The 26,412-nt window shown below is 45.3% G+C and overlaps 1 protein-coding gene across 3 annotated transcripts in view; it reads left to right on the top strand.

Annotated features, from left to right (window-relative positions):
- Nucleotides 1–25,585, top strand: part of NHERF2 (NHERF family PDZ scaffold protein 2) — a 96,256-nt gene extending 70,671 nt beyond the window's left edge. For all 3 annotated transcript variants that reach the window (XM_065412506.1, XM_065412507.1, XM_065412508.1), the window contains 5 exons: nt 9,103–9,282; nt 14,915–15,068; nt 17,687–17,730; nt 18,560–18,622; nt 22,554–25,585. In XM_065412506.1, the coding sequence (XP_065268578.1) occupies nt 9,103–9,282; nt 14,915–15,068; nt 17,687–17,730; nt 18,560–18,622; nt 22,554–22,712 (600 nt within the window). In that variant the 3' untranslated portion in view covers nt 22,713–25,585. The remainder of the gene's footprint in view (nt 1–9,102; nt 9,283–14,914; nt 15,069–17,686; nt 17,731–18,559; nt 18,623–22,553) is intronic.
- The last annotated feature ends 827 nt before the right edge of the window (nt 25,586–26,412 follow it).

The following is a 26,412-nucleotide window of genomic DNA, read 5'->3' as shown; positions in this document are numbered from 1 at the left end:
GGGAGAGAGCTGACTGTCCTTGGGCTGCATTCCCTGGACTGATTCCAGCCCCGTCAGAACCCAGTGCGGAGCCCAGAGCCGGGGCTGGCTATTGCTAAAAGACAACAAACGGGCATTGACTGTAGCATTTCGTCAGACTTGAACGCTTCCGCTGTAGAACCTGTCTCATGTTCCCCAGGCCGAAACTCCTGGGGTGCTTTAAAGGAGGATCTGGGAGTCCTCTCTGGTGGGTTTTGTTTTAAGATGTCAGACAGGCCAGGAACTTCATTTCTATGAATTTTGCTTAGTTCAAAGCTGAAAAAGGAACGTACTGGTTAGAAAAATGAAGCCATGTCATGTCACTTCCCTCCCCACAACAGCCTCAGGCTCTGTAAAGATACAGCCGTAAAGGATAGGGCGTGAAATGATTTTATCCAGTTCATATTGCTAACTGCCCAGGCAATTGTTAGGAATGGTGTGTGTGTGTGTGTGTGTGTGACAAATTGTTTTGAAAGAACATCACTTTATTGCTTTATAAAAGCCTGTAATCCAGCGTGTTTAGTCTTCAATCCACAGTCCTTCCCCGTTTACGGGCGGGTATGTAAATATAATGTCTGTTAAATTTGTCATGCATAGCTTGTGTTCAAGCAAGGTCTGCAAACAGAGCAAAGCTTCAATGCAATACCCGACGAAAGCTGTCCCACTAGTGGACAGTACAAGTGATATGCTGTCTTTCCAGAGAACAAAAATAGGGCCCTGTAAGGTTATACTGCCAGATTAGGTCCCATTCACAAGTTATTCAGGAAGACTTCCCTGGTGCTCTATAGGAGTAAAATATTTTGTATACACGGGTGTACTTGCTCAGAGTCATGGTGACCACCAGATTCAGGGTCAGGAATACAGTTCAAACAAGATCTCACAGACACTGTCCTTTTGTTATTTCTAATGAAAATGGACTCTAGGATTTCAGGGCTTTTAAAAAAAAAAAAAAAAAATTCTCAAACCCAGCTCTACTAATTTGGCCCCTCTAAGATATATTTTATAAAGCAGAATGGGTTATGGTCACCTGCCATTTCCCATTGTCTTGCTGTGATGTATCACTGAGGAGCAGAGCGATGTGAATAATGGATTTTTCAGGTCACTGGCAATTCTGAAAAATCAGAAAAAAATTCATTTTGAGTCAAACGGAAAACACAACTTTTAGATTTTTTTGGGACATCACAAAGTTAAATAAGTGGTGTTGTTTTTTGTTTGTTTGTCGTGAAACAAAACATATTGTTTCAATTTCAAGCACTCTTAATGTTTTAAATAAAATTAAAGGAAATTTTGAAATGAAAAGCTGTTTCAAATAAAAAACAAATTGAAACATTTCAAGTTTTTTCCGAACTGTTAAAGGATTTTTCCAGCCAAAATAATTCCTCAAAATCAACATGAATTTGCGAAATGTTTTGGTGTTGCTGAATCTGCATTTTTTTGCCAAAAAAAAATTTCGGTCAAAAAATTTCACCCAGCTCTAAGGAGCACTCTTTGCTGATGTTCAGGTCCAAAAACTAAAAGACAGGCAAACACAAACATCTGAAGAAGTGGTGATATGCAGCTGCTCTTTCACAAAAACGATTGTGCAAAGTTAAGCCCTGATTCAGCAAAGCACATTAGTACTGTATTTGTTTGTATTTTGGTGGGGCCTAGAGAGCCCAGATGCATTGTGATAGGCCCTATATAAACACGCACAAAGCAGTTCCTGTTCAGAATAGCTCACTGTCCCACTGACTTCAGAGGGCTTTGGATCAGACCCGTATTATTTTCCAGGGAGAAAAATCCCTTCTTTAAAAGGATAACAGAGAAGAGGTTAGAATCCCGTTAGTAAATTCACAGCTTCATCATTCCACTAAGGGATGTGTAGCTTTCTATCGTTATAGAATCTTCTTGAGTAATTGGATTGTTTACATGATGTTTTTCCAGACATCGAACCCTGGGGGTGTCATCAAGAGGTAATTATTGTCTTGACAAGGGTGCCGGGAAATGAGAGAAGACTTGAAAATTGATTGGTCTCTTCACTGCCTTTCCTATTCTTCATTGAAGATCTGTACGAGTGCCATATTAACTTGAGCCAGTCAAACAGGGTTGGGCCAAATGTTAGATCCCCTGTGAAAATGAATTGGTTTCACGAACCCTAATGCGAACAGAAATGTGTGCTCATAAATGTAGCTGAAAACACTTTGTCAAATATGTTTCCCTGAAGCATTGCAAGCCCTGGAGCATTGAGTCCAGGAGTGCAGAAGAACTAGAAAACGAATTGTATCACATGATTACTAATATAAATTATAGAATTATTTTAGCTTTACAGATGGAGAAACTGAGGCAAAGGAGTGGGGTGAATTGCCCCAGGGCACATTGGGAGGTGGTGGCAGAGACCTCATGACTTTCTAGCTCCCCCACGCTGTGCTGGCTGCTCCAGGCGATAGCGGTGCCCTTAAAAGGACTTTTATCTTGATAGTGACCCTTTAACATACTCCCTCAATGTGCAGCAATTATCTTTACTTTGTGCGGTTTGAAAGTTCCATAGAACAAAGTGACCCGCCATAAGAATGGAATTCTCCTCCACTCTGATGTCATTTTTTAGTCTGAAAAACAATCTACTGAGCGTACTAATCTGCGATGGCTCTGCCATGAAGTTGCCCTTGGTGCAAGGTGACGCTAGCCTTCTCGCGCTCTGCAGACATCCAGCATGGCGAGCAAGGCGGGCTGCTATCGAGGCATAGGCTATAGATCATCTGGCAAATGGAATTATCACTCCCCTGTCATCGCCAGCACGCGGCTGCTTCGTTCTCGGTTCAGGGAGGGCAGCTGCGGTACTGGTCCCCCGTGCCTCTGCGGGGAGTTTTGGCAGCGTTTTGCTGCCTCTTGCTCCACCGCCTGTATCTGGAGATATTTCTGATGTGATTAAGAGGTTAGGGGAAAAGGCGACTGCAGACATTTGTGGTGCATTTAATTTCACATAAGCCTGGCAGGATGAGAGCAGTGAGGGATTCTGGCTTCTGAGTGGTTTCAGAGTAGCAGCCGTGTTAGTCTGTATCCGCAAAAATAACAGGAGTACTTGTGGCACCTTAGAGACTAACAAATTTATTAGAGCATAAGCTTTCGTGGGCTACAACCCACTTCTTCGGATGCATATAGAGTGAACCATATATTGAGGAGATATATATACACACACATACAGAGAGCATGAACAGGTGGGAGTTGTCTTACCAACTCTGAGAGGCCAATTAAGTAAGAGAAAAAAAAAAAAAAAAAAAAAAAAAAACTTTTGAAGTGATAATCAAGATGGTTCAGTACAGACAGTTTGATAAGAAGCAAGTGTGAGAATACTTACAAGGGGAGATAGATTCAATGTTTGTAACTTTAACCTGTCTGGCCATTCTTTGACAGACCTGCGGGTGGCTATCTTAAAACAGAAAAACTTCAAAAACAGACTCCAACGAGAGACTGCTGAGCTGGAATTGATATGCAAACTAGACACAATCAACTCAGGGCTAAATAGGGATTGGGAATGGCTGAGCCATTACAAACATTGAATCTATCTCCCCTTGTAAGTATTCTCACACTTGCTTCTTATCAAACTGTCTGTACTGAACCATCTTGATTATCACTTCAAAAGTTTTTTTTTTTTTTTTTTCTCTTACTTAATTGGCCTCTCAGAGTTGGTAAGACAACTCCCACCTGTTCATGCTCTCTGTATGTGTGTGTATATATATCTCCTCAATATATGGTTCACTCTATATGCATCCGAAGAAGTGGGTTGTAGCCCACGAAAGCTTATGCTCTAATAAATTTGTTAGTCTCTAAGGTGCCACAAGTACTCCTGTTATTTTGGCTTCTGAGTGCTTGGGGAGCGGTCCTTATCTCTCAGATAAGGGACAGCAGTGACAATGCAAGCCAGGGAGGAAAATACTGCTTCACCCTGTGTGTTTATATCGGGTGCTAAGGGGCTGCTAGCAAACAAGAGTGACCAGGGGTTGACCTTCCATTTGAGTCCATCCCTAGACACAAGCAATGGCTTCTTTTTACACCCCACTGCCCCCAGTCTGTTTTGGCAGTGAGGCAACAAACTGCTTTAGGTAAAGGTGTTATGTTATTTCCCCTTTCCTTTTAAGCAGTCCCATAAGTAACAATGATCCACCTCCACTACAGCCATCCCTTATCATTGATGTGGTGACTTTTTATTCTTTTGTACAACATCTTAATGAGCTCCTGTGGGTCGTATTCCATCTCTGACTGATTATCAGCTCAGAGCTGATTGAAAACTTCCCCCAACACAATACTTTTTTTGGACCGAAGATGCCTTTTTGTGGAAAAATGTTAATTGTGCTTTTAAAAAAAAAAATTGTGTCACCAGCTCTAATGTCAGTGTATCTGTCCTCGTGCTTAAATTGTGTAGCAGCTGGGTTTCCCTATGATCGTTTTCCTTACCTGCAAATGGAGATAATGCTTAGCCACCTCTCAGGGGAATTGTCAGACTGAATCAGCTAATAATAATGGGTAGCGTTTATAGAGCACTTTTCATCCATAGATCTCAAAGTGCTTTACAAAGGGAGGTCATTGTCATGATACAGATTGGGGAAACTGAGGCACAGAGCATTAAAGTGGCTTGCCCAAGGTCACCCAGCAGGCCAGTGGCAGAGGCGGGAATAGAACGCAGGTCTCCTGAGTTCTGCTTCAGGACACACCGCTAGTGTTTGTAAAGTGCTTAGATCTACTAAGGGTGGGTTCTGGAAGGTATCAGTATTGTTGCATAGGAAGCAGCCAATATTTAAAAAATGTGTATTTTATAATAATGATCCAAACACCATAATTACACTACTGTAAACTACTGTAGGGCATAGGCTCCGTTCACTCCTGTACAGAGGGCCAGCACAAGACCTATGCACCCCTGGAGACCCAAGTAAAGCCCTCAACGTAGAGGACTGTGTCTATACCTAGTGCTTTGCACCCTACCCTGAGCAGTCTGCAGCTGTCTACCCAGCACCAGTGTCGTTTTGCTGACCTTAATCCGCTGCTTGTGCTCTGCTGTAGGGTGTCAATACCAAGGACTGCAAAGTAATTCATGCAGAGATGAGGCAAAGGTGGGAGGCGTTTGCTTGAGTTTCCAGCTCCCCTTCTGACTGCAGCTAAACATCATGGTTTGAAAGGAGGCTGTCCCCTTGTGTGTGCAGACCACAATCCAATACCGGCACTAAAGACAAAGCCGTCGGTTGTTGGGGAACGGGTCGCTCGGGGGATTTGGAATGGCATGCCAGGCTGCTGGGTAACTTCAGACCAAGGTTGGTGACCTGCGTGAAAAAAGTTGGTGGCTTTAGTCCAGCGTCTTACAGACCGATTGTCCGCATTGTAGTTGGTACTAGCATAGGTGCTGGAACTAAAGGGTGCTGGGGGGGCCTGCTGCACCCCCTGGCTTGTCATGATTTCCATCATATGCAGGGTTTACAGTTTGATTCAATGGCTCTCAGGACACCCACTATACAGATTGTTCCAGCCCCCCTGGGAACTAGTGGATCTCCCCGTCTGGGCAGCCCCACAGGAGTGCCAAGCATTGAATGAGCCAGAGAGATGGGGACGAATTTGACCGCACCTGCTCATCCCAATAGGGAAGCTCAGTTGGTTTCTAAATCTACAAATCAGATCTCATTAGAATTTTTCATTGCATTTTTTTTTTCTCCGAAAAACTGCTTTTGACTAAAACAAAAAAATTCCCACTGAAAATTTCCATTTCGGTTGAAACTTTCTGATTTTTCATAAAGAAACAAAACCCAAAATACTTTACTAAAGCTGGATTTTTAAAAAAAATTAAGGAAAACTAGAAAATTTTTAGTGAAAAAAATCTTTTGTTTTGTTTTCAGTGAAAAATCAAAGAAAGTTCACAGGAAACTTCTGCAATTTTTGGAGCAGCTCTAATCTATATACATATAAATCCATCACTGCTCTATTGCTAATGGATTAAAAAGAGAACGGTCATTGTGAAACCCCAATATTTGCTGCCCCCCTTGCTGGTTTTGAATCATTTCTGAGCTGACCCCCATGAGCCCAGTTATTGCAATAAAGCAATTTCTTTCAGTGCTCACGTGAATGAGGGAAAGTGCTAAACATACCACATGCTCCTGAAATTTTAATCTGTTGCCCACAGCAAGCTTTTATATAGTCCATGTTTACTTTCCACGGACTTATAATAGCTCCATGGGACCCCAGAGGATAAACCGACATGTTTGTTTGAGCTGCACTGGCGAGACAGGCTCACCTGTAATTACACCAAAATAAACAGAAGAAACCCAGTCCCTGGGATAGAGGACAGAGCAGCAACAGCGAGTGAGCAGCACTCCGCGCTCAATCCAGACTGAGCGCAGTGAAAGAGAGCTGGTGAAAATGTCATGGACTCGCTGATGTTGGTGGCGAGTCGAAACCATTGGCAGTGACCGCTAAGGCTGCCTGCTGTTGGTTCGAACAGTCCTTTCCATCCAAGCCTGCCTGGCAAATTGCTCGACTGTGAGTCAGTGGCAGAACTGGGAAGAGAACCCAGGAATCCTGATGTGCCGTCCTGGGCTTGAGTTCCTCCCCCGAATAACTAGGCTCCACCATCCCCACGCGGCAGGTGGGCTGGGATACGGCACCCAGAGCTTAGACATTTCTCCAAGCTCTGCGTTCCTCTTGGATCTGCCTAACGGGCCGGAAAGTACGGGTCAGGCTGGGCTTTTTCAGGAGCTTCCTGATCCCAGCCAGTCCAGCGATGCTGCAGGAATAGGCTTTGCAGCGAGCGAGGGGCGTGGAAACTACAAAAATGAGCAAGAGACGGGAGACCCTTCAGAACCTTCCTAATGAGGGGTTTTTTGGCGGGGGGAATGGGGTTTGCTGTTCAACCCCAAATGCTTTGCTTCTTGCCGGCTGGCGGGGCGGCAGATAGGCAGCTGCCATGATGAGCGACATCCCCATCGGTGCCCAGTCAGTCCCTAAGCCTCCGCTTAGCGGCTGGGGGAAAGGGCTTGCCGCTCAATGGTGGCAGTCACGCTGCAGGCGGAGTGGTGGAGCTGTTACCCCTTTGAACATGGCCACTGTGTGGGGGAGCGAGGGGCTGGCCCCCGGCTGCTCACCGCAGCTGCGTGTGGCTCCGCACCAGGTTCGTGGGCCGTTTCACAGGAGTCGCACGCCCTGATTTCCATCTCATCAGAGAAGACAAGGGCTCTAGAGCACGCTCAGCCCCAACAAGGTCGAGAGAGGTCAGCTGCACCGATTGCTAACAAGGGCAGTGGCATGTCACGGCTGGCCCTCGACCTAGCCCCACAGTCACCCCCTGGCCCTCCGCAGACCCAGGCTTCTCTCGCTTTTAGCATGGACTTCACAGGCCCAGACGCAGCAGGCGAGCCAACATCCATGGGCCCCTGGCAGGTTGAGATGGGCGGGGGCTGGGCTGGAATTCAGCCCTGCTGGAAGCAAAGGGGACCTGGTTTCATGGAGTGGCTTGCCGTGGCCATGAGAGCTGCAATGACTCTCCTTGGCCTGGCAGGCACATCGCCAGCACTGAGTCAGCACCTCCCTAGTCCTTCTTCGCTTGTGGAAGACCGTTTTCTTCCGTGTTCTTGTGGGAGACGCGGCTAGAGTCCAGGAAAAGGCTGGACAGAGGGGTTCGGAAAGCCCCTTTGGGCAGTAATTCAAGCCACAGTACCCAGACCCCCCCACCTCTCTCTTTATCAGAGCGTAGGTTGCTTTACTCATAAAAGATCACACTAAGGGTGTCTGGACCCATTAGTTGTACTGGACGCTAAAGCTACTGGGCAATAATAGTCCGTGGCCTTACAGCTGGTGTCATTACACCTCTGCCAAACCCAAGGATCTCGAAGTGTTCACACGTGTTAATAAATGACGCTCCACAACTCCTCTGAGCTAAGGAAGTATAATCTGCCTCTTATAGATGGAGAAACTGAGGCATGGCGTGGGTAAGTGTTGGGTCTAAAGCTGCAAAGCCAGGAATAAAGTCCAGGCCCACTGTGCGTTAGCCCCAAGACTCTCTCCTTCTTAGCCCCGCTTTCACAGACGCTAGTTGGCACTCCTCCCTGGCCAGGGTTCTATCAGCAGACAGGTTTCCTCAGTGCCAGACGCAAGGGCAGCACGTTCAACGTAATCGCCAACGTCGGGTTTCATTGCACGCCGACCTCGCTCTTTTGGAAGGTCTTGTTCAGTTTCCTAATCATGACCCAATAAGAAGAGACTTGCACAGATCCCTACAAAGCAACACTAGTAAGTTCTCCGTGTCTTTTCTCAGGACTATCCCAGAAATGGATGGACCATATTAGGCCGTATCAGGGGCCCCATTAAGGTCCATAGCATGCCCTTTATCCACATGTCCTGACAACTTCGGGCACTTTTTGCAAGAGTGAGTGTGCTGGTTGAATTCCACCATGGCCAATGCCATTCTACCTCCCTAAGTTCTGCCTGCACTCTCCATTGGATAAAGGGCAATTACTCCATGGCCAGTCCTGAACCCATTGCACAGAATTCCTGTGCAGTCACCTTGGCACATCCTAGTGAGGAGGGAAGTGATCCTATGAGACAGGGTGTGTCTGACTGTTAGGTTCTTCAGGATCCTTCCGAATGAAAGGAGCTCGGTAACGGGAAGATATTACTATAGCCATGTGCAAGGGCTGCTGATGCCCGCAGGATCAAGGGCACTATCCTCCCTTAAATAAATAAGTAAGGTTAATACATTGTCTCCTAAATCCTGTGTTCTTCAAACAGGCTCTTGTTTCTCTGTTTCTTTTTCTGCTGGGGCGGGAGTGTCAGACTCATGTGTTTAGAGGTGGGAGTCCAAATTAATGGGTGTATTTTATTTGAGCAGTTTGTGATTCAGGAAATGCATTTTTCTTTCTTGTATCAGAATGGAGTTGGACAATTGGCTTTTAAAATAGACTCAATTAGAGGAAATACATATGTTAACGTGTCCCTGTGTAGCTGGGAGAGGAGGGGGTCGGTATCTCAGATCAGCCATTTCCGGGTTGGTTTTGTTTCTAATTGTTGCATCTGCTTTTTTTTTTTTAAAGCAGCAAATATAACCCTGTGGCTTTTATTCTCTTTCACCAGGATGTCAATGGACCAACACAGGAGCTGCGTCCGCGTCTCTGTCACCTTATGAAAGGCCCCAGTGGCTACGGGTTCAACCTCCACAGTGAAAAGTCCAGACCTGGGCAGTTCATCCGTTCGGTAGATCCCGATTCACCAGCCTCTAAAGCGGGCCTCCGACCCCAGGACAAGCTTGTCGAGGTAGGGGCTTGACGGCTCCTGGCAGGCAGCCGGGCGGTGGGTCGGGGGCTCTGTCGTGGGATAGAAGGAGCGTTGCAGGGAGGGAATCCTTGTTCTCTCCCAAAGTTGTTGGTCATCACAACCCAAGCAAATGGTGCTGAGGCCCAGATCCTCAAAGGCATTTGGGGGCCGAAGTCAGGCGCTTGAGCACCTTTGAGGTAGTCTTGGATTGAGAGCGGTGAGCAGGGCTTGAGTGGACTCATTGGAGAGATTCCTGGGCTCCTGCTTTGTAAATGCCGCGTGCTGCACTTTGCAAAGAGGCAGGTTGGCAGGAAAGGAACTAATTAGCTTCCAATTTTTATGAACTGTAACCGCCATTAACCCGCTGCCCTTCCTAGGGCTCCCACACAGGGATCTCAGAGCACAGGGCCTACATCAGTGAATTAATCCTCCGAGGCAGATCAGTGGTTCCCCCAGTGTACGGGACCACAGAGAAGGTAAGTGGCTTGCCCAGCGTGTCACAGGGAGCCTGTAGTGGAGATGGGAACTGACCTTGGATTTCCTGGGGCCTCATCCAGTGACTTATCCATAAGGCTGTCATGCCACTTCCTCTTCTGTGTTATGAAAACCCAGCAAACCTTCCCATGGCAGAGAAAGTGAAGGAGTCTCTCCGGGACAATGAATTACTCCTTTCAAGGATCCAGCAGCAGCTGGCTGGCTGTTGGAGGTGCCACTGCAGAGAATGGTTTTGCAATCCTACAATGATGCTCCACTCTTTCAGCCAGTGCAGCTGTCTAGCTGCTCCATATCCTTGGAGGGAATCCGTCTCGTTCCCCTGGATTAAGCTCTGCAGTTGATTAAATGCAGCCAGTCTTAATCACTGGTTTGAATTCTAAAGAACAGTGCTAATTGCCCTGGTTAGCTAGAGCCTTCTTCTGCCCATTGGTGAGGGGCGGAATGCTTTAAGTGGCCTTCAGAGAGCCAGCTGCTGCCACAGGGCTTTCTTCATCCAGCCTCTATGCTTTTCTCAGCTGTGCCTTTTGGGCTCTGACCCGCTTTGGGATCTCCAAACTTGAGTGCCCCTTTTACACAGAGATTGGGGATGAGCTGTAAAGTCCAGAGCTGAACTTCCCTAGTTTGGGGGGAAGTGTGTGTCTGGATCCAGGGATTTGGCTTGAGCCCACTCCTGCTTTCAATACACCCGGGGCCCAGACATCAGCAGGAAACAAGCCCGATCTTTGGTAGCATTTCCCTGCCAGACCCCGGAGTAATGTGGAGCGAAGCTCAGGACATTTTCTGCTTCTTCTGCAATGTCATCTGCTGGGCTGCCCCGTGATGCGCCTTTGATCCTTTTAGATAACATCTTACACAGCATCTTCCATCCCCAGAAGAGCCAATGCATTTTGCAGATGATGGACAGAATTCTCTCTGCTTTGCACTAAGGGTCTCTTGCAGGTTCATTGCGGTAGCTTCCACTGACCTGAGTGAAGTGGCATCGGCCAAATGTGGCTAGAGAAGCCATGCTGGAAATATAGGAGAATATGAGTAGCAATCGCTTTACCTGTCACTAAAATGCAGCCATCTCTGGAGTGGTATATGGCAGCTGTTTAACAGCACACAACATTGCTACCACACTACAGTTTAGGATAGGAAATGAAGCCTAATGTTTCCAGTTGAAACTGTAGTAACAAACTATGCAAATAGACTTTAAAACATGAAATTGTGGATTGTGGTGGGTTAGTACAAAAATCATCCTTTAAAGGAATTTGCTCTTCACTTAATTGTGAACAATAGAAATATTTAAAATGAAAGAACCACCTTCCCTTAGTTGTAATTGCTTTAATTTAATTCATGTAATTTTTATTACTCTATAAGAATGACCATCGAAAGCTCTGCATGCTCTTGACAGTATTTTAAAATTACACTAATAAATAAACAGAGCTGTCCATTAACCCATGATCAAATTCTCCAGCAACAACTTACTTTGTTATTATTTAAAATTTATATCATGGTAGCACCTAGAGACCATCCAAGGCGGGGCTCCACTGTGCTTGGTGCTGTACAAACCTATAGTAAATTCCGAAGAGGTAGTTTAAACCCTTCCCCTGGGATCCCACACCACCACTACTCAGCCCTAGCAACCGCCTTCCAGGCTAGGGCTCAAAGATGGGTCTTGCAGCACACTCTGAAGGTTCGCAAACTCCGACTATTACTTACCAACAGTGGAAGTGAGTTCCAAAGGCCCAGCGGGGTGAGTGGGTAGGAGTGTGCATTGAGATACAGCAAAGCACTTTGCCTGGCTTTAACCCCATTAATAATCCCATCGACCTCAACGTGCCAACTGGCTTTGCTGAATCGGGGCCTGCCTGCAGTCTGTCTCCGTTAAAGGAATGTATTAATTGGTGCTGGGGGGCTCATATTATCCTGATTTTTGGAGAGAGACAGCCGTGCTGTAAATACCTCTTGAACACCAGTGCCGGGCTGCCGTGAACCCTGCCTGCACCCTGCCCTGACACCAGCTGTTCATCGAGGGCTGACCACACACTCTCCTGGCACCTGGATGTTTAATGCATATAGCTGTGTGTGTCTGGAGGGGGAGAACTAACAGGGGGTGGCACTTTATGGCCCATCATTATGTCACCGTGTGGCATTTTATTAGTTATTTATCCGTCCCTGGCACAGCCCCCGACGCGCACAAAGAGGCAAGAGGCGACCCGGAGCTTCCGGAAACCTGATCCATGCACCGGCTCTTTGGGCTTAAATAAATATTTGATGCTAAACAGCTCCCCTATGCTGAGGAGTTTTACTGGCGAGCCAGGGATTGTGGGTAAGGAGCTGCCCACTGCCTGGTAAGGCAGAGCCTGCAGGGAGCTGGGTTTCAAACCACACCTCCACATCAGCCTCCCCGCTCCACGGGACTCTATGAGCTGGCCCAGATGTTGGTTTAATTGGGGGTGAGCGCCAGGCAGGAACTGATGTGAACTGAAAAGTCTCGCCAAAGCCTCACAGGGGTAGCCAGGTTTAAGAAAGCCAAGAGCTCCCTGATCAGAGCCTCGGGCGATCCAAGATGTTCCCATTCCCAGCCTTAGCCGCCCTTAGGCCCACATGCCCAGCCGTGTCCTGAGACCTGAATTCACAGCAAACTTTGTGAATTCAAGCAAACTTGTTTAGCCTCCACAGCAAGAGTTATGGGGGAGAAGGTAGCCCCCGTTGCTAGGATATGGAGAGGAGGCGGAGAGCCTAGGTGCGTGTTGGCCTTGGATATGTTGGCTGCAGGTTGCAGCTATGGCTGGCCCTGCTACCAGTGGGCCAGGACACGGACATCCACCCCTCTGAGCCAAACCCTCCCAAATGTAGGGGGAAGCTTGAGCTTCCCAGCCGGCCCCTATCTCTAGTTTTGTGGAACTAACTAGCCCCTGTTGTTTTCTAGGTGTTTCCCTCTCTCCCCAGCCCCTAGGTGGGGTCTTCACCCATTTGCCTGACCGGGTGCCCTCATGATGTGATGCTAAACGGCTAAATGCACCAAGACTTTGGGTGTCCATGTGGCAATATAACTGGGCCTTTGGGGGAAGACAAGTTTTACCCAGCCATATATATCGTGACCTGTCTAGTCTGGTATCCTGATTCTTGCAGTCGCCAATACCTGAATGTTTAGGGTAAGGTGAAACCCCACTCAAAGGTACTTAGCCTCTCAGAAGTGAATCTGGAGTTAGATCTTACTCAGGTCTCCTTGGTTCCACTCAAGGCTCTGCTACTGACTTGGTGTATAATGCTGGGCAAGTCACTTTGCAACTCTTTGCTTCAGTTTCCTATCGATAGCTGGGGGAAGGTAATACTGACTTGCCTTGGGGGAGGGGGCGGGAGAAGACAAAATATGTCAATATTTGTAAAGTGCTTTGAAATCCTTGTATGAAAGGCACTGCAGGAAAGTAAACTGGAGTGCTGTGATGGTGTGGGGCTGGAAAAGTGATTCAGTGGGTCAGGAAGGAATCAGCTAATGCCCTGAAACATGACAATTGAGTTATCCTGTCATACATGCGTGATAAAGCTATAACTGATTATAAAATTATCCAGGCCTTTTAATAGAAACATAGTTACAGTAGCTAATGACCTTTCTGCAGCGAACAAGAACTCTGAGCGCTTTAGCTCCTTCAAAACTCACTGTGATGTAGTAGCTAGAGGTCTTTAGAGGGCTGGATAATTTCATTACCAATTGTCTTTTACAGTGAGATGATCGACTATATCTATTGTGCTACTGTTAAGACTAAATCAACACATCTGTTTTGAAATCTATTGAGCCTTCTTCTTAAGATGCGAAGCGCAAACCTGATGAGGAATTGGCGGTTTGAGTTTTTGTAACCACATGAAAAGAATGCGATTAAACCATTAGTGCTCAAAATGGTTCATTGAGCGGAACCAATGGAGGCGGCTGTGCCTGTAAGCAATGAGTGGCTCGGTAGCATCAGGATCTCTTCACTCAGGATGCAGAGTGTACTCACTCAACACCAGGAATAATGGTTCGCAGCTACAATTGTTCCTCCTGTGTTGCATGGAATAATGAAGAGAATAATATCTCAGTCCTTTACAGGCACCAATTAGCATCCAACAAAGGACAGCAATTAATCACTGCATCCAGTATTAGGAGAGAGATGCACCACTCTGTTTAGCCAAAGCAGATGTGGGAGCAAATAGGCAATCCTTTTTCCCAGTGTGAGGGTTTTGTCACATTTTTTAAAGATGGCCACATGGCATTGGCTCATGAGTGGCGACCTGCAGTAAAGATCTGACTGCCGCTTTCCCAGCTGTGAAGACCTGGTCTTGTGGACAGAAAGGACCAACCAGTGGCTTGGACTGGGAAGGGGGAGATACTAGTGGGATCAGTTGGGCTGTGGTGTATAGTCTCCCGGGGAAAGTAATATTGGGCGCTTAGGCCCTTTAGAACCGCACTAGGCAAACCATGGGAGAGTATGCTGGAGAATGGTCCCTGGAAAGCGCTCAGCTGGTGGGAGACTTGAGTTCAGTATCAGAGACACCTGCTCCCATGATGAGTGGAACATGCACATTCAGTACGCGGGTAAAAGGCAAAGGTGACCTGGGAGTTGATGGGACCTAAGGGAAGATGCTCTTGCAGGGACCTTTTGGTGGCCATCCGAATGAAAGTTCACCAAGCTATTCTCTGGGCACAGTCCTATCTAACCTGCCTGTGCGTTCAAGGCAAAACCTAGGACGAGCTTGGTAGGACATGGTGGCTAGCATGAAAGAAAGAAGAGCCTTTAGCCCTTGTGTCCCCCTATCTTCAAACCCAGAAGCAGGGGGGAGCCAATTGTGGGTTTGAGGGCCAAGAACTGGAGAACCAGCATAACTCCTGGGGGGAAAAATTACCTTTTGAGGCTATTAATTTAGCTGGGAAAATGCACGTGTGGAGTCATTCCAGCTGGTGAGGTGAGGTTCCTGCTGTGGCCATGTGGAGCACCAAGTATTTTACAAAGAGATGCTCGCCTTTTGCACTGAGGCAGGTACACAAGCTAAAAGCTGCTCCCCAGCAGTGCTTAGGAGAAAAACCTCTAAAGTTGCTGGCGCCCTAAGGATGGTGCTTTTTGCGTCGGAGTGTGACCTGCCCAGAAGCACTCACGCCCCCGTTGTCCCTTTGCAGGTGAACGGGATAAATGTGGAAGGCATGAAACACTCCGAGGTTGTGTCAAACATCAAGGCCAAGGAGAACGAAGCCAAGCTCCTAGTGGTGGATCCCGAAACGGATGAATACTTCAAGAAACTGGGGATAATCCCCACGGAGGAGCACATCAAAGGTGAGACCCTCCTTACTCCCCCCAGGTGACTGTACCCTGCTCTCCACAGTTATGAGCTTGGGGTCGGACATTCAAAAGTGATTTAGAACTACTGGTCCCAGTGACTTCCTCTGTCAGTCTAGGTGCTTATGTAGCCCCTTTTGCTAGTTACCTGAGTGTCTGAGGTTTTTATAAATAGAAATAACAATATTTTCCAGGCAATCCAAACATTTATATATTTTTAAACAATTCATAATTAACCTGTGGAACTCCCTGCCACAAGATCGTGTTGAGACAAACTTAGGTAGGATTCAGAAGAGAATCAGACATTGATATGAATAATAGGCATGTCATGTATAACTAGCTCAGGTAAATGTTTCTAAGAGACATCAATCCTCATACTTCAGGACATCAGATGAACACTAACTGCCTGAGGTTCGGAAGAAACTTCCACTAATAGCAGATTATTATTACACAATTGTCGAGACGTTTCTTTCAGTTTCCTCTGAAGCATCTGGCATTGTCAGAAGCAGGCTATCAGACTAGGTGACCCATTGATCTGATCCAATGATGACAGTACCTAAGTCCCAAAGACAACATGTCCCATATATGAGGGAGGGGCAAGGAAGTCTGGAAAGGGACTCAGAGCGGCGCCTGCAAGTTATTCCATTGTTGTCCTGGGGCGTATTTTCTCTTACTTAATATGTTTGGATTTGGACACCAGAGGAAAAAAATGTAAAGATCCTTTAACTTCTCGTAGCCTTTCGAAAGCATGAGCATGTATGCATGTGTACAACCACACAGAGCAAGTGTCATGTGTATGTGAAGGAAGACATTTCACAGGACAGCAATAGCTCTGATAAATGGTGCAATAAATATTATCCTTGCTGTTGAGAACTGGCAGAGAAAGCTGCCTATCTACTATTTGACCTGTGGCGCTGCAGACTCCCATGCTGGGAGAGATCTCTGCATTCCACCAAACACATATTTCCCTCCTTGCTGGCTGTGTGAATGGGGAGCTCTGTTTTTCAACACAGCTGTTTCTTATCTAAACTGAATTCTAGCTCAGGCAATCGCTTTGCTCTTTCAAGTATTCAGTGGAGAGAGCTGTCCAAAAAACCAGGTCAAACAATTCTAAGATCCACCCGGGGGGAAAGTGGTGTCAGATGCTCAGAATTCAAAATTGGAACAAACAGGAGATGATGCGAGAGAGACTCTGCTGTTGGCACAAATGATAATGAAGTCCTTGTTCTCCGCTTGAGGAGATGTAGCCAGTGTTACTGCGATACGCATCATGTTCAGTTGCCTCTTCAAGCAGCGTATCCTGGCATCAAAACTCTGACTGCAACACTGGAGTGTGTTTTGTCATCTTTTCTTTGCAGATTTCATGATCACTGGGAATCGGGCCCATACAGCTGCGAATATAGAGACAGATTGAGTTTAAAAACACCCAACAATGCAATTTGGGTTTTTGTACCACCCTAGATCTCAAAGTAGGATTTTTGTTTGAAATCACACTGGCTTTCACTGGGGGTCACTGACTGCTACTCATGCAGACTTTGCAGGGCTCTTGTTTTTGGCTGAGTCCTGAAAGGCTTGTAGATCTTTAGAACAGTCCTGAAATACTTTCGGCATTGGCATGATGTCACGACAGACATGGTGATGCAGCTCATTGGTATTAGAAGTGGCATTAGAAGTGGTAACTTTGGATTTATTGCCCCGAATTTACCTCTGGCACATTGGCATTGAGCACTGTTAGCTCCTGCTTGACTAGATTGTGTGTTATACAATGAAGTGCGTGCACCTAATTATTAATATTTACTATTTGTATTATGACAGCCTCCAGAAGTCTCTACTGGGACCACAGCCTTGTTGGGCTGCGTGCTGCACAACCACACACACAACACAGTCCTTGCCCAAGAAACGTACAGCCTACACAGAGGGATTACCTATTTAATACTGGCTGTTCTGTGATTGGCACATCTGTACTGTCCTTCCTTCCTAACAGGGATGTGAAATTGTTGATTGGCAGCTCATCCAAGTTGTTGTCCTTTGTTAATAGTGCAGGATAATTGGAGGGCAGTGAAAGATATTACAAAAATGCAAAATGACTCCAAAAACAGATTTCCCCTCCCCCCCCACATTTTATTGTGAAATTGACAAGGTGACAATTGCAGCAAAGAATATTGCTTGGGTATGTGAGTATTCTGAGACAAGGAGGGTCTGTTTTTCTTTTCTTTTTGTTTGTTTTTAGCAGAAATGGCCATATGTTGTATTTGATTCAGAAAAGAAGCTACTTCATCCCCAAATGATCCATTAAATGACTTTTTTTTTGGTGGGGCGTGAAATCAAATGAAACGGGGGAATTAAAAACAAGCTGGGTCACAGAAGAGAAACCCAAGGGAATGACTAGGTTTTTGTAGGGGCTCATAAACAGCCTGGGTGCAGTCTGACTATGACTCCAGGAGAATATACATGCCTCACTTCATATGGCCTGCAAAGAGTGCTCCACTCCATTAACCCTGGAAACGGGAAAGTCATGTGAGTTCTCAGGGTGGGTACACTAGTAGAAGCTCTGTCTGACACATCAGTCTCTGGTTAAATGTATTTACCAGGGCTTTACTTTTCTTGGTCTATAGGTGGAGTGCCTCAGCCTATTACTAATGGGTCTGCACAAACCCAGGTGAGTGTCTGTCGTTGGCGTCCTATTCTTATTAATCAAATAGGCTCTGATTGATGGAAAAAGCATAGCAGTGATCTAGCTATTTTGAGAGGCAAATCTGTCCAAGGAGCAATGTCAACATCCCAATTCACCTTGTTTTGGGACGACATGTGACCTTGTAATCAGAGTGGGGAACTGGAGTCAGGACTCTCACCCCAGCTTTGCCTCTGACTCACCTTGTGATCTGGATCAAGGTGACTCTGCCTCAGTTAGCCCAGCTATGAAGTGGGGATGACCACTACCTCAGAGAGGGTTTGGAGGCTTATTTAGCTTAATTAACATATACTGAATTTGATTACTTCCCTCTATAGTTTTTAATTCAAGGCTGGCTTCAAAACAATGCTGGTTGCTCTGCTACCTAGTTTCCTGCTCCTGCAACATGCATGGAACAGGAGTAGTTGCTAAATGAGAGTGGAGACACAGGGCCAAACTCTGCTCTGGGGTAAGTGGGTGGAGCTCCATTGACTCCGATGAATTGTAACCGGACCCTGCCTCCACCAGGTCTGCACTGGAGGAGAGCGTCTGTGTAATTGGCTAGTAAACACTTGCATTTTTTTGTCACTTGAATTTACAGTTTTTCCCCCCTTCAGTCTTTGTTTTGCAGCCAGCCACGTGTTTGGAAAAAAACCCACAGTATTCTTCACCTGGCAGAATTGGCTCTGATGTTATCTCATAAGGCTGTAAACTCCACACAGCATTTTTCATCTCACTTTATATATATATATAAAATATGCGCGCGCGCGCACACACACATATATAATGTACATGTTAACATTTCCATTTCCAACAGCTGAATGGAGGATCCATGTCTTCATCCCATAGTGATCTTCAAAGTCCTGAGAAGGAATCAGAGGTAAAAATACATTTTTACAAATTTTATTTTTTCATATTATATAAACATGCATATTAAATACCCTTTCGAAACAAGATTTCTTCTTCACTTCCTGCCCTAAACTAGCATGTAGTGTTCTTGTGAGCTGTTAAACAGCTTCCAGGTTCCAACCCAGAAATGGCTGCATTTCTATAATGGGTGAGCAATCTCTATAGTTTCTGAAGTAGCTCTAGGATCCCATGGGATGAAAGGTGTTGGGGAAATTCAATATGATGTTATTGCAAAAAATGTTAATGCAGGGAAAATAATCAACTGAAAACTAGCAAATGAAAAAACCCCAAGCCCACGACTAAAATATGTAATTACGTTTTGTGGGGGAGAAACTAAAAACCATGATATTCCCTATGACTTGTTCTTGCTTTAAGATGTGCAGAAGCTAAAATGTGCAGGGTTTGATTAAATGGAGTTTAAAAGCACTATTGAGAGGCTCAAATTACTTGGATTGCTTCTGTCTCCATGTGCTGGAGTCCAAACTGTGCATTCTTTCCACTCTTTGTCAGGGGTGCAGGAAAGCTTCCTGGTTTCATGTGGCCTCTGCCAGAGGCAGCAGATGTCCCAGATTAATACAGACAACAAGTTTTGCAAGGATTCTGATGCACCGTTGTGCTGCTTATTTGTTTACTTAGTTAGGCCCCCATCCTGTACAGACTTAACTTTCTGTACTGTGAAGTCAGTAGGCTAGGCATGGTGTGTAAAGTTAAGCGTGAGGGCTTTACTACACTGTATTATTTGGACTTCTCAGCCTGTTTATTCCAGTAAAGGACACAGAGAAACCAGCAGTTTTAGGAAGCACAATGCAGAACCAAGACTTTCTATAACTAAATGTCACCAGTCGTGCTTTATACTAAATTATTTAGCACCCAAAAGGAAAATAAATGAGTTAGAGGGAAACTTCGGTTTAAAACAAGGGACAGGTGAGAGGTAGAGTAATAACTGAGGGAGACAGTTGGTAACCTCATTAAAAGGGTTCACTGGTACCGTTGCATTAGCCTGGTATAAGGTTTAAGCTAACTGTATACATTCAGCTAATTTTAGGCCTCAAATATAATCACATTAAAAATAGTTGCATGGAAGGATTTCACAATATCTAACAGGACTAAACCCTGTTTCGTGAATTAAAAAATTGAATACAAATTTCAGGATTTTTTTTTTTTTTTAATTAAACAGTTCTCTGCCTATTGAAAAGCTAGACTTTGTAGCATTCTGCTAGGGCCTGAGAATCAGACTAGGACACTGAAATTGACCACTCTTTCATTATTCAAGTTGAATGAAAGATTAAAAGCAAACACATGGCTTCAAAGGGAGAAAAGAGTAGATTTATAACACTTCTCATTTTACTAATTTAGCATGTGGTTAGTAAAAGAAGTGATTTCTAAAGTTTTGAGTTGAGTGTCCTTTAACTTTCATTCTTGTCATGCCTTGGAATTGTTCACTAAAAATAAAGAAATGCATTGGCCAAAAGCCCTGATTTTGAAAAGTGACTTGCGTCTGGGTGTCTCTGATTTTTGTGCCCAACTAGAAATATCTTAACGAGCCCCAAATTTCAGAAAATACTGAGCACCCACCTTCAGAAATCAGGTCCCTTTAAGGTGTCATAAATTGCATGTCTAAAAATGTAGGCACCCAAAATAAATCAGTTTTTTAAAAATCATGAACAAAGTGTTCTAACGTGAGTGCCTGAAGTCAGGCATCTGAATTCATAGTTAGGCGCTTAATAAAAGTGACCTGATTTTCAGGGACTGAAGTAGTGGAAGAATTGGTGATCTGTGTCCCTGAAATCTGGACATTTTCATTCAGGTGCCTAACTCAGACACCTCAGTTTGAAAAAAGTGGCCATTGCCATTTGGGGGTAAACGTTTGAAGTGTCGGTTGGAGTTTCAGCTGCATGGTGTCAGTGGGAGTGGTGCAGACAAATGGCTCTAAAAACTTCCCTTAAACTTGAAAGGTGTGTTTCTCCATTTTACTGCACCAGGTGAAATCACGTCCAGCAGGGCAAAGTGAGTACAAAATTTTATTAGAAACTGTTTACAAATAGATGATACAGAGTGTTGAAACTTCAGTTATTAGTCATCGGGGGTAACATACAGAGTATAGGGGGATGTTAGTATTTTGATATTGGATAGCACATAACACATACAGTCGGCAATATCCCCAATGGGGGGGTATAAGGTGGATGAATGAAGGTACAGTCAGCAAGCAGTGAGGGTACATCACTCATACAGGAATTACAGGCAAGCATAGGTATAAATAAGCGGGCCGGGTAATGAGGATAAGATGACCCTCATATGGTGGAGTTCAGTTCGGTTCAGTGGGTTCAAGGGAGAAGGTCCAACAGAGCTACTATTCAGATGAGGTGGCACGTGGCACTTTTTCCTGATGTAAATGACTGCACAAGGCAATGAAGAATCAGGCCTTTAGCCCCATTTTCCATCTAAGAACTTCATGCTTTTATGACAGCGCTGAAAATGCGAATGTCTTGCCAACATTTGAGCATCATTTTGTAGCTCTTTCCTGAATGCTGGTTCTCTCACAAAAACCTACTCAATGCAAATGCGATTACTGAAGCAGTACGCTTTAAATTAAGCTCCATATACAGCCCGTCTATTATACGAACGTTCTAACTAAAGATGTCATAGCAGAAAAGATACTTCCTTGTGCTCCAAAGCTCTGCCACGGCAAGTTAATGGACTTTGAGTCCCAATTAAATAATCTTTGTGCTTAGCATGAAGATGGAAGTGCAGTAATGCAATTTAAGGCCTGCAGTAAAATGTCTCTTCAGAAGACTAATAGATATTTAGCTGAAAGCACTTCATCCTGCATATGAATTGTTCCCTAAGGAGTTGAAGTCCAGCTTTTGCCCATTACAGAAATAAGAGGGCTGAGATGAACTTACAGGCCACTGGGGTTTTGCCCAGAGTGTTTATTGAGGTGGCAGCCATCAGTAGTATGAGGAGGAGGTTTCATACAAGACGCATTGGACCCAGTTCTCCCAGATATCCCACTGAATTGGCAAAAAGAATGTTGGATTGTTATGCTTTTTATTGGGCAGCTCCTAAGGTGCTATTCTCACTACATGTGGGCAGAGCTCAGTCGCCTGTAAGCAAATATTTGCATTGTAATACCTGGTGGCTTTGAGATGCAGTGCTAGGTGTGGCCTTTTTACAGCCATCTAGCTGGAAAAAACCAGCGAGGGTTCTCATCCACTCTGAACACCAGAGCTATAGTGAACCAAGCCCGTAATGTAACCGAATCAGCAACTCAGTTGTGGTCCTCAGTTAAACATGCCCTACTGTAATGAGCAAGTTTGTGCTTCCACAGAGCCTGCCGTTATTCCATGTTGCTTCCTCTTATAAAAGCTTTTACTGTCACTAGGGGCTTAATGTTGTGTTTCCAAACGTGGTTCCGTCTCACCTTTGGCAATGGCACCGCATTTTTGTGCTTCTGCTTTTCCAGTTCCAGTAACAGCAGCAACACATTCTTCAGGGCATTTTTTCCCCTCCAATATTGTAATTAAATCTCTGGCCACAAAGACACCCTGGTCGCCACTTAAACCACAAACATGACAAACTCGATGGTCTGCTCCACATACACGGGCTTCTTATCATATGCCCTTAAGGAGAATCTGCCCTAGTTCTCTGTAAGGTTTTATGTACATGAGGTACTAGAGGGCAAGAGAACCACAATCACAGGCATAGGCCTGATGTGCCATCCAGCGGGGGATGTAATCGGAGACACATACACCCACCCCAGTCAGCCCATTGTATTCCTGCAGGGGGCACTGTTGTACCCAACCATGCCCATTTCACTCCATGGGCACAGCTATACCACCCAGCGTATTACACCGCAATACACCGTAACAGGAAAGCTTCTCATGTCTTCTTCCTCTTTGCAGGAGGGAGAGTCTGAGAAGAAGGACCCATTTGAGGAAAGTGGCCTGAACCTGAGCCCGACTGCGGCAGAGGCCAAGGAGAAAGCGCGCGCCAAGCGGGTGAACAAGAGGGCTCCGCAGATGGACTGGAACAAGAAACGGGAGATTTTCAGCAACTTCTAAGCCAGGACGGCAGCTCTTCCCCTTCCCCCCACCCTCCAAACTGAACATCTCCAACGCGCACCAGCCCCCTTCCTGGCTGTCGACCTAAGACGCTTTGTGCTCTGCTCTTCATTGGTCGCTTTTTGCAAGGCAAATTTTTAAAAAGGGTCGTTTATGGACAAGTGATTCCAGTAGAAAGATGACCAAAGCTCCTCCCAGCACTTACCCGGCTGCCTGCGGTTCCCACATTGCTGCTGAAGAAAGACTGGAAAGATTTCAGTTTTCCTTCTTACCTGCTTTATTTCGGTTTTTACTATTTTGAGCTTCCCCCAGCCGCAGAATCCCCGGTGGGATATTATGCATTCCTGTTTAAAAGCCTTGCGCTGAGGGCTCCCAAACTGCAAACTCTTATTCGTTTCAATTCAAAATTATCTAGTTTGTTTAAAAAAAAAAAAAAAAAAAATTGAAAAAAATCCCACTCTGAGCTACAGTGTTCAATACTCACATGGTGGGAGATTGGTCAGTGGCTACACATTTCTCTCTCGTTGGCTTCTCTATTGATTTAGAAGGGTTGGTGGGGTTTTTTGTTTGTTTTTGGTGTAAAAAAGAAAAGTCCCCATCTGTTTCTCATTAATGCTGGAACCACTCTCCCCCGGGATCCCTTTAACCAGTGCAATAAAAGCCCTTTTCTCAGCAAACCTTTTCCCTTCTGTGCTCCACCCCCGCCTCCCCTCAAAACAAACTCTGGGTGTTGAGAAGATGGTAGGACTTAAAAACAAAACAAAAATCCCACAAAACCTAGTAGCCCAAATAACCCAAGCCTCAGATGTGCATAATAAAATGCAGAAATGGCAGGAGAGGAGGGGAATAACCCCCCCCCCCCCGACAATAAAGGAATGTCTGCGATTCCTGTTAGCACATCCACACGCAAGGTTTTCTGTCCCCGATCTCTACTGGAAGCCCTGCGAGAACAAACTCAGTGAGACACTGGAAACATGGCTCTTCAGGCGGACTTCAAAGAAGCACAACTGAGTGTCTCCTCAGCTGGGAACTGAAATCCCTGAAGACCTTGCTTTGAGAGGCACTCATGAAAACGGCTTCAAGCAAGAGCAATCCAGCGGCGGCTCGTCCACTCAGACGCTGGCTTCAGAACCAAGCCCCAACCCGAACCTGCTTTGCTATTCCTGACTCAGGGTTTAAACCTCTCACATTTTCCTGCTGATCTCTCACCAGCTGCATTGCCAACCTGGAAGAATAACAAGCAAGCTCTCTGTTGTCTTACGTTGGGCTGGGCCGGGCCCCTTGTAGCAATGTGATCTGGCATGTGGATTGTCTTATAGGAAGATGGAATACGATCTGCTGGTCCACACCGTATTGCTAACCGTTAAACAGGCAGCGGGGTTGGCGGAGCAGACAACTGCTTTGGCTTTAGGCCCCTCTTTGAAAACACCCTGCTCTCAATGTTAGAGAGTTCCATAAAATGTACCATTAAAGCTATCCGACATAGCCATGACTAAACTAGTATAAAATCTTCACTACTTACCTCGGGCTTCAAACGAGGGACACTAACGAAGATTAAATTAAACGTGTACTAATGGCTTCCAGGCAGTGGAGTTGTACTGGGGCTGGATCTGTGCCGTAGAGAGCGGGACGATTCCCGTTGCCTTTTTACTGAAAGCTAACAAAACAGCCTTTTTGGCTGACATGTATTTTGTAACAATGGCAAAAATAGTATTAAAAAAGCAGGTGGGGTGGGGGATGGGCAGAGCAGACAGTTTAGGTAAATGACCACTCCCCACCCCCACCCTCCAGCTAATGACACACTAGGGCAAGAATGTAAGATTTGCAATAGTATTTACGATAAAGCACATGGTTCAGTTTTTTTGCCCCAGGTTACCCTCAGACTCTGTATAATGAACAAGTGGCCTTTGACTTTGTGCACTATGGTCTTGTTAAGGTTCTGTGTATATTTCGTAATACTGAGCTAAAAAAGGTGCCTTATAACATTTACTGTTCCTTTCAGTAGATGGATGTATCGCAGCACAGTGGGGAGGGGATGGAGGGGGTGTTCGGCTTCTTTGCAGGGACCAGTGAAGTGCGAGGCTGTGACCATACTGAAGACAGGGCTTTTGGCTGGGCTTGCTTTTAGGGAGGATGTACAGTGTTAGTGGGGCAAATGGATGCAAATAGGATCTTGGAAAGAAATCTCTGCAAGTGTTTGGCTGTAAGCCCTGGGACTGACACCAGGTTGGAGAGGGTTAGTAAGAAGTCTAGAGCTTTTCTTCCCTACAGGAGTCTCACATTGGCCTCTTACCTTGCGTTTCAAAAGAAAATTTGATGGCGGGGGGAGGAGGGAGGGCTGTTTGCTGTTGGCCACAACAAACAGTTGCTGCTCTAAGAAGTCAGTAACAAAAGAATCTTACACTCACGATATGCAGATTGCTTTCAATCCCTGTACTTCCAACTAAGACAGAGACAGTATGCGAGTCTGCTAGGGGTAAAACCTCCCCAGTTACATTGCAAGGTAGGTGTTAAAATACAGCGTAGCAAACAAGGAAGTCATTCTCGAAAAGCCTGTAAATAAGACAGAACCAACGTAGTGGAGGGGAAAATAGCATGGTTGTGTTTTCTTTTTAATGCTGATCAAAATAAATCAGGTATGCAAATATGTACCAATACGATTTTAAAATTATCGCTGCATAGTCCATGGAAACGGCTCATGGTTAAAGCACTTATCGCTATTTCTGACATCTAGTAGCTCTGTAATAATAATTATTCAGTTTCTGTACATTTAACTTGAAAAACCAATACAAGTATAAAGTTATCTGCATTGTAAAGACAATGTATACTGTAATGTCAATAATAAACTTTGTTTTGCCATGTACAGCTTAAAAGGGTAATTAGTCTGTTCTTCATTTCAGTCTTGGTGTTGTAAAGAGCGTTAGAAAGGAAGCACAATAGCGTGTTATATTAAATTCCATTCCCTCCACTGGCTGGTTAGAAGAGTGGGCCAAACAACTTCTGCAGTTCTGCGATGGGTTAATAATTGTCGTTGCTTAGAATGGTGACTTGCAACGGAAGAAAATTGTTGGTGCCCTTTTTAGCTTCTTGGAGGTATAAGGGGGCCTGAAAGGTTTGATTTTGGTTTACTACTTTTTTAAATTTAGGAATGGCTAGTATTGGCTTCATTTCATGACTCTGAAATCCATATTTCTCAACCCTTAATTGGAAAAAGCTGGGTATGGTGAATCTTTAGCACAAAGAACTTTTTGCCCAAGTGTTGGGGATAAAGAGGCATAAACTAAACATTTAAAAAGTTTATTTAAAAAAAAAAATCACTTCTCTCTATCAGCTCTCTTCCTTGGTGTTTCTGATGTTATACACCCGCTACTGCTCCAGTTTTAAGTAGGCCTCAGTGTAGATGAGACTTCAGTTTCTGATGTGTGTGTGTGTGTGTGTGTGGTGGAGGGGAGGGGAGGGGAGGGAGAGCATAACTTTGCAGACATCCTTTAAACATTAGAAAGAAGCCAAAAAAAAGCACAAGCCAGATTTCCCTCTCTGTATGTCCCCACCTTTAATACAGAGACTGAAACTCCCAACCTGCAGTGCTTATGCCGGAGACATAGAACCCGGCCAGGTCAGGACAGAGCCCCGCAGGTGTAGGCTTTGTGGGTGACTGCTCTGTAATCAAGATTACGCAGTATTATGCAATCAGAATAAA

This window comes from Emys orbicularis, chromosome 10, assembly GCF_028017835.1.
Source record: "Emys orbicularis isolate rEmyOrb1 chromosome 10, rEmyOrb1.hap1, whole genome shotgun sequence".
Taxonomy (NCBI): Eukaryota; Metazoa; Chordata; order Testudines; family Emydidae; genus Emys; species Emys orbicularis.
The sequence above is the reverse complement of the archived record's forward strand: the minus strand, read 5'-3'. Positions and strand labels throughout refer to the sequence as shown.